The sequence below is a fragment of the Notothenia rossii genome (assembly GCF_949606895.1).
Source record: "Notothenia rossii genome assembly, chromosome: 4".
In the NCBI taxonomy this organism is placed as follows: Eukaryota; Metazoa; Chordata; class Actinopteri; order Perciformes; family Nototheniidae; genus Notothenia; species Notothenia rossii.
Genome location: NC_136902.1, coordinates 88,047,897 through 88,065,816, shown reverse-complemented (window position 1 = coordinate 88,065,816; position 17,920 = coordinate 88,047,897). Strand labels below are relative to the sequence as shown.

Sequence of the window (17,920 nt, the reverse complement as noted above, 5' to 3'; positions counted from 1 at the left end):
GAATAAATACTCAAATGGCTTGCCATAGCGGCATTAGTAGTAGTAGTAGTACTAGTAGTAGTAGTAGTAGTACTAGTAGCAGTAGTAGTTACACTGTAGTCTCCTTTAATATGCACTGACAGTAGTTGTGATACCATGTGCTGTCACAGGATAGAGCTCATGTACAGCTAATGATTCACATCAACTTCCTTCCCTTCCTGTTCTCTGTGGGGACCTCCGGTGTCAGAAGTTATTTTCACTTTGTTCCCGCTGTGACGCAGAAGTTTTCCTCCTCGTTAAATTATTGGTAAGTGACAGTTTTCAGAGTGAAATGACTCTCAGCTGATCCCTGCTCTCACCTCAGACTCATCTCTCTAATGTGTTTATTGCTAACAGTTATTTATATTATTGATAATAACAGCTGCAGCTGCTCTAACAACATGCTAACATGCTAACTAAAATCAATACTTCAGCAATGAGACAGACTGAAGAGTCTTATTTTAAAATGTTTTCTGAGGTCAATAAATCAAACATTCAACACAATATAAAGTGTATATTAAACTATAAAAAGTCAATACTAAATCCAAGTCAATAAAATGTATTTTTTGATCAATTAAAGTACATTTTATATATTGAATTCAATAAAAACGTTCTATATTAAAGTATTATTTAATAAATACTAGGGGTGCACCGAATGGGAAATTCTTGGCCGAAACCGATACCGAAAATAGGAAACAGTTTGCCGAAAACCGAATGCCGAAAGGCCGAAAATGATTAATAGAAATATCTATATATATAATGTATACATTTTTTACCAATGTTGTTCAGCTACCTGATTATGGAAAAAGACATGATTATGGCAAAACTTAACTTAAATAATAATCACTATTATGGGTCCATAAAACATTTATTCAGCACTTTTGAATGCATACAGTACATTAATTCCAAGTCAAGTGCATTTTCTTTTCTCTGTAGGATAACTACAACAAAGTGCATTCAGAACAAAGCCAAGGTGCTCTAAAACTGCATAAACATCTAGGCCAGTAGGCCCACAACAAAATAGTGTAAATAAAGACTTTAACAGCCAGGCCTTCAACAACAACAAATGCACCTATAAGTGCATGCATACAAATGTGCAAACTGGATAAATCCAGATGAATGCAACTATTTACAAATGAAATTACAATTCAATTTCAAGAATCTGTAAATAAGGCTGTCTGTCCTCATAAACAAAGTAGTAGACATTGTATAAAGATACATAAAGTGAAAACTGGATACAAAATCCACAATCAATTACAAATTAAATTACAATTTCATGAGCAATGTAAACAACATTGTATCATTTAGATACCGAAAGTACAATATATTGAACACTGTGCTGCTGTCATTTCCCCCTAATGATAACCTGAGATGGTGAATTATAACTCACAATGAAAATTGTTCAGGAAAGTGGGTATAGAGTAGACATGTAGAACTAGATAAGCTTATGATAAGCCAGCCTTGTCTACTTATTAAGGAAAAGTGGGAGGTTCTTTTTAATGAACAGTAGCTTCTCTGCTTTATCATCCATAAGTCTGTTCCTCTTCTCATCAAGCACATGAGAGGCAGCGCTGAACAGTCTCTCGCTGTCAGTGCTTGTGATTTGATCTTACTCCGCATATTTGTCCGGGTGTTTTGATTTCAAGTGGTGGAGTAATCCCGAAGTGGTGAAAGTCTTTGCAGTTACACCCCCTCGAGAAATGTCAGCTGAACACGTTTTACAAATCTCAATCCGCGCCTCTTTCTCTGATATTTTTAAATATCTCCAAGCGCCAGACATGTTGGCTGTGAGCCAGCCGCGAGCATGGTCGCGCTCCGTGTTTGTCGCCGCGTTTTGATTAGGTCATCACAACAACACGTTAGCTTACCAACGTAACCCTGTTCCCTGACATTCGGTGATATTTTTTCGGTGCCGAAAGGGCCTTTTTAACCATTTTCGGCCGATAATTTTCGGCGGCCGAATATTCGGTGCATCCCTAATAAATACAATACATTAAATTAATAAATATTTCCTAAATAAATTAAACGTCCCATGTCATGCTTCTCCGGTTATTACCCGTCCCCTTGTGTGTTATGAAGGTTTTTCTGCATGTAAACGGTCTGCAGAGTCACAAACCCTCAAAGTACACCCTGTAGGGAGTAAAACTCTAACACAGAAAAGACCTGTCTATGCTGCCCCAGAACGCCTCGTTGGAGATTTCTCTTTTTCATTTTTGTCTTGCTCTGTATGCAGTGGCGGAGCCAGGACATTTTCAGTGGGGTGGCCAGGATGGAACCAGTGATCATTTTCGGGTGGCATTGAAATCACTATTATATGAACATAAAAATACATCTCACTAGAAAATAAGGAGTTATTTAAGGCACCTACAACACACCTCTACATTATTTGGGATTAAGTGGTGGAATAAATCAAATAATATTCAGTATATCTAACTATTTGTTTCGTATTCCCACAGGCAAAGTATCAACAAAGCTTACATTATACAAATGTAATGCAATATACAGACTGTTTAGCTTATGATGATCAGCAGCACTATGAGCTCATTCTCTCAGTGTATCATCAGGAATACAGAGACACACACACACATAATTTAACTAAGAGTTTTTAAATGAAATAATAGGTTAAGAATAAACATCTAAAAGTAAATAACAATAAACAATAGCCCTTAACCCTGTAAGGCCCCCGGTTGTATACAACATTACTTGAAGCTATCCTAAAAAAGTCAGTAAATGTTTGTTTTTTTAAAAGACTACATTTACATAGTCAAAAGGTCCTTTAGTTCAGCCTCACAATGCTATTGGGTAGTAAATGTGTTATAGGTCCTGCCCTCTGGCCATACACGCCAGGGATTTTGGGCCCCATGAAAAGATATCACATTGGGCCCCACCACCAGGCCCAGGCCACGCCAACCAAGCACAATTGCTGTAACCACACCTCCAGAACCCAACCGACTCATTTATGCTTTAAATAACTCTACCTGTACAGGCTTATATCTATCTTGTAGTCCAATACTAACTGCACAATATTTACTGACACTGAGCTGTGAAAATATAACACTTATGGGGGGACAGGGCTGCTGAGCCTAGAGATGGATCTGTTGGTCCTGGCACCAGGGGGAGGGACAACTGATTTAGTATGAATAGCTGCTAAAAATGAACCTGCATTTATTAAATGTCAACTAAAAGAGCAGTGAAATTAAAAACCTGTATAGATATTAACAGTACTTAATGTCAGCTTAGTAAATAAAAAACTCCACCACTCATAGACCACACCCACCTTTTCTTTGAAAAACTGGGTGACATACTGTCGCCCTTTAGTCCCTCTCTCTTGTCTTTCTCTCCTTTCTTTTCTCTTTTGAAAGCCTGACTTTGTGAGTCGTTGAGACATGTACAGTCTATGCATGGCACACACGTAAGTCTAGCATCCCTGCTCCTAACATGCTCTCACTCTCTGCTAGAAAGTGCCGGTGTAGGTACCATATCTGCTCGTGGATCAATAGGGAGATGATAACACTAACACTCTCTCAATTCAGATCAGGTTACAAATAACCTTTGAATCAGGTCTACACTGTTTGGAATGGATTGATCTGTTAAGGAGCCAGGATCATGCATCTCACTTTAGATAGCAAAACACTGCAAGGCAGTCTACACGTTTTACAAAATCAGTTATCCTATGCAGTTCACCTGTTAATAAATATTTTAAAAAGATTTGGCTTTGTCAATCAATTATTTTGCTTATATCATTTACTATCTTATACAGAGGTTCGAAAGGGTAAAATTGCCAATTTAGAAATACAAAACGATGTAGGTTAGAGTTATCCTAAAAATAAGCTCATATTTGAATTCCCCATAAAAAAAACACATCATTCAGTAAAAACAAGGCCCCACTGATCATCTACTCTCTGAGACGATTCCAGGGATGCCTAACTTGAGTTTCTAGCACCAGGGAAAGTGGACAAAAGTGCCCGAGATCAGCCTCTTAATTTACCCAGGGCCTAGTGCTTAGCTTTGGGCATGAAAATTCAGGAAACTCCCCTGAGTATTTTATTAAATATCTGAACTTTGGAGAGGAGTTGGGGGACACATCAAATCACATTACAGATCAAGACGAAGCGAATGGAAGTACTCCCATGCTCCTAGCGTGTGAAAAACGTGTGCAAAGTCTCCGAAAACGGAGCAGTGGCTGTGATGCTAGCTTTGCGGCTAGCGGTTAGTTTGAATGTTGAAAAATAACAATCGACAGTGTAAACATAATTATGTAAATAACCCAATTTGTGTTCTGTGAAACGGAAAATGATTTTATATTGTTTTTGTTACTTTTGTTGCAGTGTCTTAAATGTAATTTAGGTTAACTTCCTGTTTGAAGTTGTTGCTATGGAAACAACATGACGGAAAAAAAGTAATATCTTCTACATATAATAACGGACAAAGTAAAGAATGAAGTGTAGGCTATGCCTGTTTGAAGTTGTTGCTATGGAAACAACATGACGGAGAAAAAAGTAATATCTTCTACATATAATAATGGACAAAGTAAAGAATGAAGTGTAGGCTATGTTTAAATGTTCAGAATTTGACCGTGTATGATGGCCCTCTTGAGTTGCCGTACAATATGACGGATATGACGGATGACGGATGCGACGGAAATACACCCGAGCAGATATGGTACCCCGAGCAGATATGGTACTGACACCGGCGGTGCCGCACCGCGTTTGGAGGCAGGACCAAACCATTACATGTAAATAGAAGGGGGCTTTGGATAATTCACTTTTGGAAGAAAATAAGTTAAATGAATTGTAAGTTTAGTGAGTACATTATCGATATAACGTCCTATTAATGTTAATTCTTGATGAATGATGAAAGACTTAAACATTTTTTTCTTAATGTTCTAAAATTGTTTGGGCCCCCGTGGTGAGGGTGTTTGGGGTGGCCAATAAGGTGGCCAGGATTCAACTGGGGGTGGCCGCGGCCACTCCCCAGCTCCGCCACTGTCTGTATGCTGACGTAACGATGCGGGGATCCTCACACACACACACACACACACACACACACACACACACACACACACACACACACACACACACACACACACACACACACACACACACACACACACACACGGAACTCAGGCTGAGTTCCGCGGTGTCTCCAGTGTGTCCATGGGGTCTTAAAAAGTATTACAAGTTGATAAATGGAGGTTGTATTCTACAGTCTGCCTGAATGTAATCATTGCGTAGCTGTTTAGTGTGATTCTCTGTAGTTTATGTATGGCATCCCGTTGGATTTGAAGTAATCTGAACAGGACATCGCGCGCTCACTGCTTGATAGCGCGCGAAGGTCCGTTTACGCCGGTTGTTAAACAACATCGTTATGGGGAAATGCAAGTCTGCGTCCAAATGGTTGGAAGATAAGGAGGAAGGACAATCAATACTGTATATAGTCAATGTGAGGTAAAGTGTGTCGCCAATGTAACGGGTTAAAACTCGAGGTGGCGATGAGGTCTTAAAATGTATGGAGAGGGTCTTAAAAAAGGTCTTAAAAGGAATTACATTTTACTTCAGGATCCCTGCATATACGGCCTGGTCTCGCTGTCTCGCAGACCCCATGCAGCAACCAGGAACCGACACCAGTAATCCAGCTCACACTGTCCGCTCCTCGAGCCTCAAAGGGCGGAGCAGCGAGCCCCAAAACGTCCCGCCAACACGGCACCCAGACCCCGCGCAGCATTCAGAGAGTGAATACACATACTATACAGAGATGCTGTATGAGAAACCAATGCGATTTTGGAAAATTGAACAATGTAAATCTATTCTAGTAGACCTCAACAATGGAATTATGATCAGTAGAAATGGCCATGACATGGGACCTTTAAATCCTTTTTATCACGATAACATAATAGTATAATAAATACTAAAAATACTTTTAAATCAATACAATATTCAATTATTTAGAAAACCGTTATCAAATCAATAATATTTTTTTATACAATATATTTTATCAGTAAAATTACTTTCTAATGATTAAAATATAAATGTAATGAAGTATTTTTTAACTTCTTTAATACATTCCATTAAAACCCTTGAAACGAAGAGGAATATTTGTTTAATCAATTAAATACATTTTGATCAATTAATAATGTTTACATCAATGACAATAATCAGTAAATAATCAGTGAATCAAGAAAAGTAGTTTAAAAAATAAAAAAATAAATAAAATATGTTTGAATTCAATAAAATAATTTCCCTAAATCAACACGATAATACACAATTTATTATTTACTTTTTAAATCATTCACATAATTTATAAAATAAATACAATACTTATATGTTAAAAATAAATACATTTTTTTATAAAATGTGTAAATCTGACAAATATTTTTTTAATCAATAACGTAGATTTTAATTTTAAAATATTTTTTAAATCAATCAAATTTGTTTTAAATTGAATTATTTTGTTTTTCAAATCAACATTTGAACATATTACATTTGTTTTATTAATGAATGAACTCATCGATGTCGGGTTCAGGAGCCATTTTGCTGACTCATGTTAACTGAGAGGAGACGCCATCTTTATCTTTGTCTGATATTAGTATTAGGATGCAGCACCAGAGACTTGAACCTGAACCTGAAGATGGACCTGAAGATGGACCTGGATCCAGCTGTGCGTCCATTAAGAGTGACCATTCTATGGATTATCCTTTTCACTTTAAATCTGGACGTCCTGCAGAGGGAAGGTGAGAATGTAAAATTGTGTAACGTGATCGGCTTCTTTCTGTTCCTTGCACCATCAGCTGCTGGGAGGCTTCTGATGGTCGGACGCTTTCAGGCCTCAGTAATGTTGGTGTTTTTATACCCCGCCCCCCCTCCACCTGCTGATCTACAGTTACCCTGTCATTCTGTCTTCATCTCAGAACACCTTCAGTAAACTGTGTGCAGATTAGAGTCTTTAAATGTTCTTGATGTTTTCTCCACAGAGTTCTGCTGGAGTTCTCAGAGGTTCCCAGTGATCAGTCTGCCCCGAAGCATCACACAGACCTGGACTCCATATTTATGGTGTGTACAATATACATTTACTATGAACTACAGATGAACTACCATTCAGTTCCCAACAGTGCCCATGCTGCTCTGTTTAGACTAGCAGGCCTTCAGACGGACAGATGAACCACATGTTGTCTTCTTTAAATTAACTGTTGTTGCGTCGGTGGACCTGTGTTAATCTCTGACTATTAATCAGACCTACTGATTGATAAGCTATCGAGTCTATGCAAGTTTACCACCAGGCTCAGATTCACCTCTGAAAGGTCTTACCTCTACTAACTTCGGGAGAACCAGGTTCAATTAACTGCTGATTTAAGGCAGACGACTAAATCTGTTTAAGAGATCCCAGAGGATTCTGTAGTGAGGTGTGGCCCCACCTAAGTGTGAGTGTGGCAGTGGTGCAATCCAAGAGGGTAGGATGATTATAGAAAAAAGAGGATATCAAGATTTGTGTCCGGTGTTATTTTTTCAATAATGTCCGACTTGCTGCACATTATCCCTAACATAACAACTTTAGCTTTAACGATATTCATCTGATCAATGTTCATCAATCTGTTCCAGCTGCTGGAGGAGAACATCGTCACTTTTGTGAAGAACGAGCTGAAGAAGATCCAGAAGGCTCTGAGTTCAGATTACCCAGAAGGCTTAGAGAGTCAGAGGGAGGATGAGGAGGTGTTGGACGATGAGGATGAAGAGCAGAGGAGAAGCAGAGAGGCATTTCTGAACATCACACTGCACTTCCTGAGGAGCATGAAGCAGGAGGAGCTGGCTTACCGTCTTCAGAGCAGTAAGAGGGTTTAACACATTTAACATGATGGAGAGGAGATGGAGGAACATGGAGAAGTTTACATTTACAAACTCTGCTGTCAATATGCTGCACACGCCTGCATCAGTGTGTCCTCTGAGGAGCTGATTCAAACTATACAGCCACACTTATATGTTCAGATTCTCCGTGTTTCTGCAGGATCCACTCACTGATTCCACTTGTTGTTTGTTCATTCAGGAACTCCTGCTGCAGTGTGCAGTAAACTCAAATCCACCCTGAAGGAGAAGTTCCAGTGTGTGTTTGAGGGCATTGCTAAAGCAGGAAACCCAACCCTCCTGAACCAGATCTACACAGAGCTCTACATCACAGAGGGGGGGTCTGCAGAGGTCAACAAGGAACATGAGGTCAGACAGATTGAAAAAGCATCCAGGAAACCACACAGACCAGAAACAACCATCAGACAAGAAGACCTCTTTAAAGCCTCACCTGGAATAGATGCACCAATCAGAGTGATGACAAAGGGAGTGGCTGGCATTGGGAAAACATTCTTAACACAGAAGTTCACTCTGGACTGGGCTGAAGGCAAAGCCAACCAGGACTTCCAGTTCATATTTCCATTCACCTTCAGAGAGCTGAATGTGGTGAGAGAGAACAAGTACAGCTTGGTGGAACTTGTTCATCACTTCTTCACTGAAATCAGAGACGCAGGAATCTGCAGCTTTGATCAGTTCCCGGTCGTGTTCATCTTTGACGGTCTGGACGAGTGTCGACCTCCTCTGGACTTCCTCAACACTGAGATCCTGACTGATGTCACAGAGTCCACCTCAGTGGATGTGCTGCTGACAAACCTCATCAGGGGGAAGCTGCTTCCCTCTGCTCGCCTCTGGATAACCACACGACCTGCAGCAGCCAATCAGATCCCTCCTGAGTGTGTGGACATGGTGACAGAGGTCAGAGGGTTCACTGACCCACAGAAGGAGGATTACTTCAGGAAGAGATTCAGAGTTCAGAAGCAGGCCGGCACCATCATCTCCCACATCAAGAGATCACGAAGCCTCCACATCATGTGCCACATCCCAGTCTTCTGCTGGATCTCTGCTACAGTTCTGGAGGAGGTGTTGAAAACCGGAGAGGCAGGAGAGCTGCCCAAGACCCTGACTGAGATGTACATCCACTTCCTGGTGGTTCAGTCCAAAGTGAAGAACATCAAGTACGATGGAGGAGCTGAGACAGATTCACACTGGAGTCCAGAGAGCACGGAGATGATGGAGTCTCTGGGGAAACTGGCTTTTGAGCAGCTGCTGAAAGGCAACCTGATCTTCTATGAGTCCGACCTGACAGAGTGCGGCATCGATATCACAGCAGCCTCAGTGTACTCGGGAGTGTTCACACAGGTCTTTAGAGAGGAGAGAGGACTGTACCAGGACAAGGTGTTCTGCTTCGTCCATCTGAGCGTTCAGGAGTTTCTGGCTGCTTTTCATGTCCATCTGACCTTCATCAACTCTGGAGTCAACCTGCTGGTAGAAGAACCAACAACCTCCCAGCAGTATGAGGTCAAACCTAAACTCACATATTTCTATCAGAGTGCTGTGGACCAGGCCTTACAGAGTGAAAACGGACACCTGGACTTGTTCCTTCGCTTCCTCCTGGGTCTTTCTCTGCAGACCAATCAGAAACTCCTACTTGGCCTGCTGACACAGACAGAAAATAGCTCAGAGATCAACCAGGAAACAGTCCAGTACATCAAGAAGAAAATTGAAGAGGATCTGACTCCAGAGAGAAGCATCAACCTGTTCCACTGTCTGAATGAACTGGATGATCGTTTTCTAGTGGAGCAGATCCAACAGTACCTGAGTTCAGGACGTCTCTCTGAAGAAAAACTGTCTCCTGCTCAGTGGTCAGCTCTGGTTTTCATCTTACTGTCATCAGGAAAAGATCTGGAGGTGTTTGACCTGCAGAAATACTGCGCTTCAGAGGAGGCTCTTCTGGGGCTGCTGCCCGTGGTCAAAGCCTCCAACAAAGCTCTGTAGGTGAACACACAACTATCCAGGTTAAATGTCTTCCTTAATTATTCTGAAAATGATAAATGTGTACAATTGATTTCTTCTGTATTACTGATTCCTCTCCAGACTGAGTGGCTGTAACCTGTCAGAGAGAAGCTGTAAAGCTCTGTCCTCAGTCCTCAGCTCCCAGTCCTCTAGTCTGAGAGAGCTGGACCTGGGTACCAACGACCTGCAGGATTCAGGAGTGAAGCTTCTGTCTGCTGGACTGGGGAGTCCAGACTGTGAACTGCAGACTCTCAGGTTAGTGAAAAGCTGTTTAAAAATGTTGACCATCTGAACACCTGATTACTTCATATAGTAACTATTGGATGGACCTTTAATTTAATTATGTTAGTGTTTGTACATTGTCAGAGAGAAGTTGTAAAGCTCCTGGGTCCAATAGTCAAAAAATCAGCTCCTAAGTTCTAACCCTATCTCCTATTCCTTGACCTCTGAGTGAAACGTCACGGGGTTAAGGGATAGTGGATAGGAGAATTGAAAAGGACTTAGGAGAAGAGACTGCAGTACTTTAGAGAATCCGAATGCACTTTCACTATCCGACGTGTTTATGATGCGCCAGCGGACGTCATTGTGTGCGTCTGCTGCTGTGGGGAAACTATGGAAACTACAGTGTTCTATACAACGGACTACAACATGGATGTTTAATAAGAACGAGGGACTCATCTAGAGACTCTGCACCGTGCTCTGATGCTGTTGCTTTATGCTTTATGAACGTGGACAACAGAGAAACATATTCTTCATGACCAAAGTTGTAATTGAAATAAAAAAGGAAAGTGAAACTGATGCTCGTCACCCTCTCCCTCCGGTCCACATTAATAAAAATGATCCCAATACGTATGATTGAATGAAAATATCATTGTATCAAATGTATTTATTATAAACGTTAGTCCTTAACACCTATCACTGTGTATATCACCATTCAAACATCTTTTAAAAGTTGAACAACCCCCACACAGCTCAGTGAAATGTTGACTTTATTTGATCATTTCAGTAAAAACTAACGTTCATATTTCTCTTTTTGATTATAATACTGATGAACGTTCAAAACAAAGCACTTTGGCAACTTACCACATACGTTTTGAAATGCTTAATAAGCACCGTAACTTTCATGATATAACTTCTCCGTTATAATCGTTTGTTTCCGTGAACGGCCGACTGTTGTGTGACGGCAAATTCTGCGGCTGCAAGGCATTGTGGGGCAGCATTTTCTCCTCTCCTTTCGGTGAGGGAGGTCCAGTGGTTCCTAAGCTAAAGGAGGTTATAAAGGAAGTTTGAAACCTCCTTTCCTATCATCTCTAGAGAATTGGAACTGCACTTATCATGGCTGCCACTGAGGGGCTTCCGGGTCATTTCACTCAGTTAGGAAGGTTCCTAAGCTAAATGGACTATTGGACTGCAACCCCTGCTCTAATCTGAGCTGGACCTGAGGAACAAGTCAAATGTTGACGCTTTCTTATCATCCAGTATTAAACGTGGCAGCAATGTTATACTGAAGTTGTTTGCTAATGTAGTAACTTTGATCATATTAGTCTGTATCTAAACTTGTTTGTAGTCCAAAGAGAATAATACATAGGTTCGGGTTGTAATGTCGGTTCAACTAATTGTCCATTTAATCCCATTGGTTAAAATGGTGACTGTAAAAAGCATGTTTAGCAATTAGGCTATAGAAATGTTACTACAGACCTGAGGATCTGATGATACCACCACAGAGTTGGTCATCAATATTTGGTTGAAGGTTTTCAGCTACAAAAGAAGAAGGTGATCCACATTATCCTCGAATATGTTTGTTAGAGAAATCAACAAAGTTATTTTAGAAATCACCACTCAGGTAAAAAGTGGCCGGCTGTTCCTACTTTTCCCCCCTCCAGATATCTCTGTGTCTTCTTACATTAAACACTTATATAATCACTGCTGGAACGAGAAAAAACGAGTGTGTGTGTGTGTGTGTGTGTGTGTGTGTGTGTGTGTGTGTGTGTGTGTGTGTGTGTGTGTGTGTGTGTGTGTGTGTGTGTGTGTGTGTGTGTGTGTGTGTGTGTGTGTGTGTGTGTGTGTGTGTGTGTGTGTGTGTGTGTGTGTGTGTGTGTGTGTGTGTGTGTGTGTGTGTGTGTTCAGTCTGGCAGGCTGTCTGGTCACAGAGGAAGGCTGTGCTTATCTGGCTTCAGCTCTGACCTCCAACCCCTCCCATATGAGAGAGCTGGACCTGAGCTACAATCATCCAGGAGAATCAGGAGAGCAGGTGCTGTCTGATGGACTTGAGAATCCAGACTGGAGACTGGAGACACTCAGGTATGGACAGACAGACAGACAGACAGACAGACAGACAGACAGACAGACAGACAGACAGACAGACAGACAGACAGACAGACAGACAGACAGACAGACAGACAGACAGACAGACAGACAGACAGACAGACAGACAGACAGACAGACAGACAGACAGACAGACAGTGTCTCTGTCACTGACTGAGAGACTCTGCTCCCTGTTTAATGGTGGATATGAGTGAAGGTGTATGAAGTTGATCCTGACTGTGTTTCTTCCTGCAGGATGGACCATAGTGGACTGCAGTGGTTGAAACCTGGTCTGATGAAGTGTGAGTGTGTTTTCAGTTTGATTCCTCAGAGCTGCACAGCTTACACTGCACATGAGATCCAGAAACAACCTCAGCTCCTCATCCACAGAAGAAACATCACTAGAGGCCTGATGGTCATACAGATACAGGCTAAATGCTGCAGATTACTCTCCACCTGACTTCGGTTCATCCTCTCTCTCTCTCATCCTCCCTCCCTTTCTCTCATCCTCTCTCTCCCTCTCTCTCTCCCTCTCTCTCTCTTATTTTACAATAATAAGTATTAGGTGTGAGATCATTGATGGATCACCTACTGATGAAGATCAGGTTGTTAGGCATCATTCACAGTGAATATGAGACGTCAGTCTGAATGATTTCCTGTCAGTCGGTAAAGTAGTTAATAAATGAACAGATGATAACCTGTAGCTGTTCTTTCCATCAGATGCCTGTGAACTGGAGCTGGACACAAACACCGTACACAGGACACTCAAACTGTCTGAGAACAACAAGACGGTGACACATGCGGAGGAGGAGCACCCATATCCTGATCATCCAGAGAGATTTGGCTACTGGCCTGAGCTGATGGGTAGAGAAGCTCTGACTGGTCGCTGTTACTGGGAGGTCAAGTGGAGCGGAAGGGTTGATATAGCAGTGGCTTACAGAGGAATCAGCAGGAAAGGAGTCAGTGAGGACTGTGCGTTTGGAAGGAATGATCAGTCCTGGAGTCTGAGATGCTCTGATGATGGTCGTTACTATGTCTGGCACAATAACAGCATAACAACCATCACCTCCTCCTCCTCCTCCTCCTCATCCTCCTCATCCTCCTCCTCATCCTCCTCCTCCTCCTCCCCCCCGTCCTCTGGAAGAGTAGCAGTGTATGTGGATCATCCTGGTGGCTGTCTCTCCTTCTACAGAATCTCCTCTGACACACTGATCCACATCCACACCTTCAGAACCACATTCACTGAACCTCTCTATGCTGGGTTTACGCTCCCTTCTGATGGTTGCTCAGTGTCTCTGGTTCCTCTGCAGGTCTGAGAGCAGCCGCGGCGTTATGGGTAGGGATAGGTACCGAGCCCCGGTATTAAACGGGCCCCGGGGCTGAATTATTAAAGACCGTTAAGCTCCAACGTTATCAGTATTTTTATCGTTACTGGAGACGTGTAAAATATGTCATATGTATCATTGCTACACAAACATTATATTGCAGTTTTAGTGTTGCCAACTCCGTTTCTAATAAGCAGAAAGACTGCAAAATGCGTTATTTTTAGTATTTTCGATCTTTCCAATCCATACGAGAGATCTCTCCCCCGCCTGCTTGCGAGGGGGCGGGGCAGTTTACACACAAGCAGCTGCTACATGCAGCAACACACACACACACGGAGGAGATGGCGGAGAGAACGCGCTCCGAGGTGTGGTTAAACTATACCCGTCTCGATGTGGACAATGCTCGTTACCTAAAGTGCAATAAGAGTTTAGCATGTAAGGGCGGTAACACGAGCAATTTGTCTAAACTTTTAGCAAAAGTGCTCCACATCCAGACAGAGGAATGCACCGGGTTCCACTGTCTTTCTAGTAGCGCTGTAGCCCCGTCCACGAGTAACGTTTCCACGTCAGGTGTTATGTATGCTAGCAGCAACACACGGAGTTAACTCAGTTATACAAACATGGGTTAATGATGTGGTAACTGAGTTATTTATTTTTGTTACAGTTTCAGCTATTCTGTTTACAGTTCTGTCATCAGATTATTTAATACGATTTGTTAAAACGTTGTTGTTTCTTTTGATGTGAAATATTATGTATTTAATTTAAATAAAAAGCAATGTTAGTTTTGTTCACAATTAGTTTAGTTAGTTTACCTCATTTTTTCCTCCAAAAGAACCGAGAAAAGTACAGTTAAAAGACCGGACCGATAAGCGGTGTGGATAAAAGTATGAAAGACCCACCCACTCTGGCACTGGGCCCACCCATTAATTCTGCGGGACGTAGCACCCGTTGCAGGATAACAGAAAATAGCATCCCAGTGCCTGACCTATCAGCCAAAGATGACGCGGCGGCTACACAGCCAAAGCTCATAAAGTAGCTACCCTCAGATACTTTTCGGACAAAATGAGCTTCACTGCCCACTGGTATGAAAAGTAAACATTATTTGAGTATAGCATTAGCAAGGACAATGTGTTTTGTAGAATGTGCCTGCATTTTAGAGAGAGAAGCGGGGCCGGCGGAGAAGATACATTCAGTCGCCATGGTTACAGGGACTGGAAACACATCGACTATGCTCTCAGTAAACACGAATGTCATTCTAGGCATAGCCTATTTTTATTAGATTGTTAACAAAAATCACGAGAAAACATTTGAACAGGCCCAGCCGAAATTACGTTGGCCCACCCACAATTCAAATCCTGGCGCCTCGGCTGTCTGAGAGTCTCTCCTCAGTGTCTCTGGTTCCTCTGCAGCAGTGGCGGTTCTAGACCAATTTGACTGGGGGGGCCACTGGGGGGCCAGTTATTTTCTGAGGGGGACACAATAAATGCAGGACGAAAAAGAGAACTAGACAGTATGAAGTAATTGCGCATAAGAAAACAATGCAATACAGTTATTGGTATTTTTTTCAGTACACTTATTTATTTCAGATATATCTTATAGTTATTACTGTTAGCTTCAGCTTAAGTTATAGTACAATTTTTGCACTAACACCATATCGTATTTATATAAAAATAAAGGCAATGAACAGTTACATCTCTTCTTTACATCTACAATTACACGGATACAATAGTTTAACTCACCTTCAATTATCGTGGTACTCTCTCGAAACATAGGTTTCAATCAGTCTTTCTTGGATGCAACAGCCTCTGATGATCCGAGATGAAAAGTGTTTGTTTTTCGCGCGCTTCAGCCCGAGAGTGAAAGTGAGTGCACCTCTCTAATGGGTCATGAATGCACCGCTGTAATGAGAGCTATAACAGAGGATACACTGATCCAGAGGAGAGATGAGTGAGGAGAGAAGAGAGGAGGGAGAGGTGGGAGGAGGTAGAGGAAACTTGAGAGGAGGAGAGGAGGGAGAGGAAAGATGAGAGAGGAGGAGAGGAGGGAGAGGAAAGATGAGAGGAGGAGAGATGTGTTGAAGAAAGGAAGAAAATTGAACAATGTATTTTATTATATAAAGCTTAAATATGCTAAAAACTGTATTAAAACTCTGAGTGCCATAGTCATGTATCGTATAGTTTAATGCTTTAGAAATATAAACAGGATGTATAACAAAAATCCTTAAAAACATAGGTACTCATAAAGACCTATAGTACGCACTTCCTCTTTCGAGGAGATGAACTTTCTATGCACTTCCCATTTCGAGGAGAACATCTATTATGTATTTCCTCGCTGGAAGTGAACAGTTAACCACAGCAACGAAGAAGGACACCTCTGAACGCACCAGCTTGCACGCAAACCATGTGACAAGCTGCGGGAAAGAAGAGGATAAAAGCAGACTGAAGAACATCGGAGAGCTCTTTGAACCCAGTTCGAACTTTCCAGCTTGTTTTAGCAAGCCACGGAAGACGATCGTATTTCTTACTCGTATTGAGGCAAACATCTCGGATATAATATGTATCTGGGCAAAACGCATTTAATTTTCTATTGATGTGCAGTGTTATAACTTGTGAAACTTTAATAAAACTACCTGTTCACATTTGTGAGAGGAAACTAAAGTCCATGTAGCCCTTCTGATTATTGTTGGATATAAGTGACCATTCAGACGGCGATGTAACCTGTTCCCACGCAGCTTGAGTCCTGAGTCCAGTTTGATTCCAGTGTCCTGTTCCTTGGCTGAGGATCAATCCCTGACGGAGTCTTGCAGAGACACCAGAGAGAACAATAGGTAAGTCGCACCTAAGATAACTCTGTTGCTGGATTCTATGTCATATTGGAGGTCGCCAGGATCGGTTGATCTTAAATACGGCAGCAGTGCTTTACGGGTATTGTAAGAAATTAAAATCAATTTTGAATGACGTAATTTAGCTTAAACCATAGACTGTATATAAATGGACGTAGGGTCCGTGACTTCACCCATAGGAGTTGCCGAGAAGCCCTTTGTAGGCGGAGTCGGCCATTAACGGCTTGACAGTAACGTCAGAGTTCAACTCCCGCCTACTCCAGCCTGCTCCAAATAAGGGCAAATAGCCGAGGCGGAGCCGCTGCCACCGAGCTGAAAGTTCCAGAGCTAGCTGAAGCTACCAAGCTAAGCTAACATGCTCCCCATCTGCACACTTCCGTGGCATTTTACGTTTCTAAGGTAAGCGCACATGAAACTATTCAGCAAAACTATAAATAAAAATCTAAGTTATTGAGTTTTTAGCATAATACTTCAGAATCTTAAAATCCCTTAACGTTTGTATGCAATTGTGCTAAATTCAACACTGGAATCGAGCAAATATTAATATGTTTGCATGACATTAGTTATTTATATTTTGATATCACTTAACTATACGTTTAATAAATTTAAGCCAAGCTAAGGTACATGTGATGGTAGCTAGTTACAGTAGTGCTCTTACCTGTGAGGCCTCCTCCAAACAGCATAATAACCAGACTGTATCATTAAAACTAAGTACCAGTTCTAGATCCTTGACTTTAGACAAACAATTCAAAAGACAACATGTATTTAAAGACCAATCTTTATTTGAATGTGCCTCTTAACCTGATATATTAGTTATACAGTAATATTATTGACAATCTAAAAAAACTGAGCAACTCAACTTTATGTTTCTTAAAGCATTTGTTATTTTCATTTTCTCCCTCTCATATTCAGTGTGGACGGATTGAGACAGCGTGGTGTCCAGAGAGCTGCAGAGACTTCAGGGAGAAACCTCTGTGTGATGGACGTCCTGTCTGTTGGTTTGGAGAGGACTGAGGGTCTTTCCTCTGTGAGGAGGTCCAGACCTGATGGAGGAGCCCATGCTGGGCAAAGTCAACACTTCATTTATTTAAACTAATATCTTTCTTGATTTTTTGTACAGTGTGAAAAAAAGAGTCTTTGTACCTGAGCTGAAGTTCACTGCTGTGAGGAGTCCAGTTCTGTCTCTCACTCTCTGGTCCAGCCTGTCTGCATCTCCTGGACACCTTAAACAGCAGATATATATGTAAAGTACCATGTGTACAAACAATATAACTGATTCTCTTCAGTTGAACATGTTGGATTGTGTATTGTCCGAGTCAGGGTCCTTTTTATTCTACTGTAACTTTGGAAGTTGTGTTACCAATGCTTACTGTTTATTTGATACCAATTTCACACAATACACACATACACTACTTCCACATTAGCTTGTCTACATCAGGTCTACATACTTGAGCATAGCCAATTTAAATTAACCTTAGCGATGCATACAGTTCCTACCTACATAATAATCATCTCTCTAAGTTACAAGGCTGACCTTATTTTATCAACCTCAATCAGAAGCCGTTTGTTGTACAGTATTATCC

General features: G+C 41.6%; 1 protein-coding gene across 1 annotated transcript; it reads left to right on the top strand.

The window, feature by feature from the left end:
• The first annotated feature begins 126 nt into the window (after nt 1–126).
• LOC307035262 (protein NLRC3-like) lies at nt 127–16,152 on the top strand. The gene is made up of 9 exons (XM_079674372.1): nt 127–286; nt 6,605–6,748; nt 6,989–7,067; nt 7,614–7,839; nt 8,056–9,844; nt 9,948–10,121; nt 11,994–12,167; nt 12,426–12,472; nt 12,891–16,152. The coding sequence occupies exons 1-9, from the start codon at nt 171–173 to the stop codon at nt 13,484–13,486; spliced, it is 3,345 nt and encodes a 1,114-aa protein (XP_079530498.1). The 5' UTR covers nt 127–170; the 3' UTR covers nt 13,487–16,152.
• The last annotated feature ends 1,768 nt before the right edge of the window (nt 16,153–17,920 follow it).

Excerpts from the sequence above, each read along its gene's own strand:
- LOC307035262 (XM_079674372.1), top strand. The coding sequence starts at position 171 with ATGATTCACATCAACTTCCTTCCCTTCCTGTTCTCTGTGGGGACCTCC. Across the intron at positions 287-6,604 it reads TCCTCCTCGTTAAATTATTG|TATTAGGATGCAGCACCAGA; the intron begins GTAAGTGACAGT and ends GTCTGATATTAG. Across the intron at positions 9,845-9,947 it reads AAAGCCTCCAACAAAGCTCT|ACTGAGTGGCTGTAACCTGT; the intron begins GTAGGTGAACAC and ends ATTCCTCTCCAG.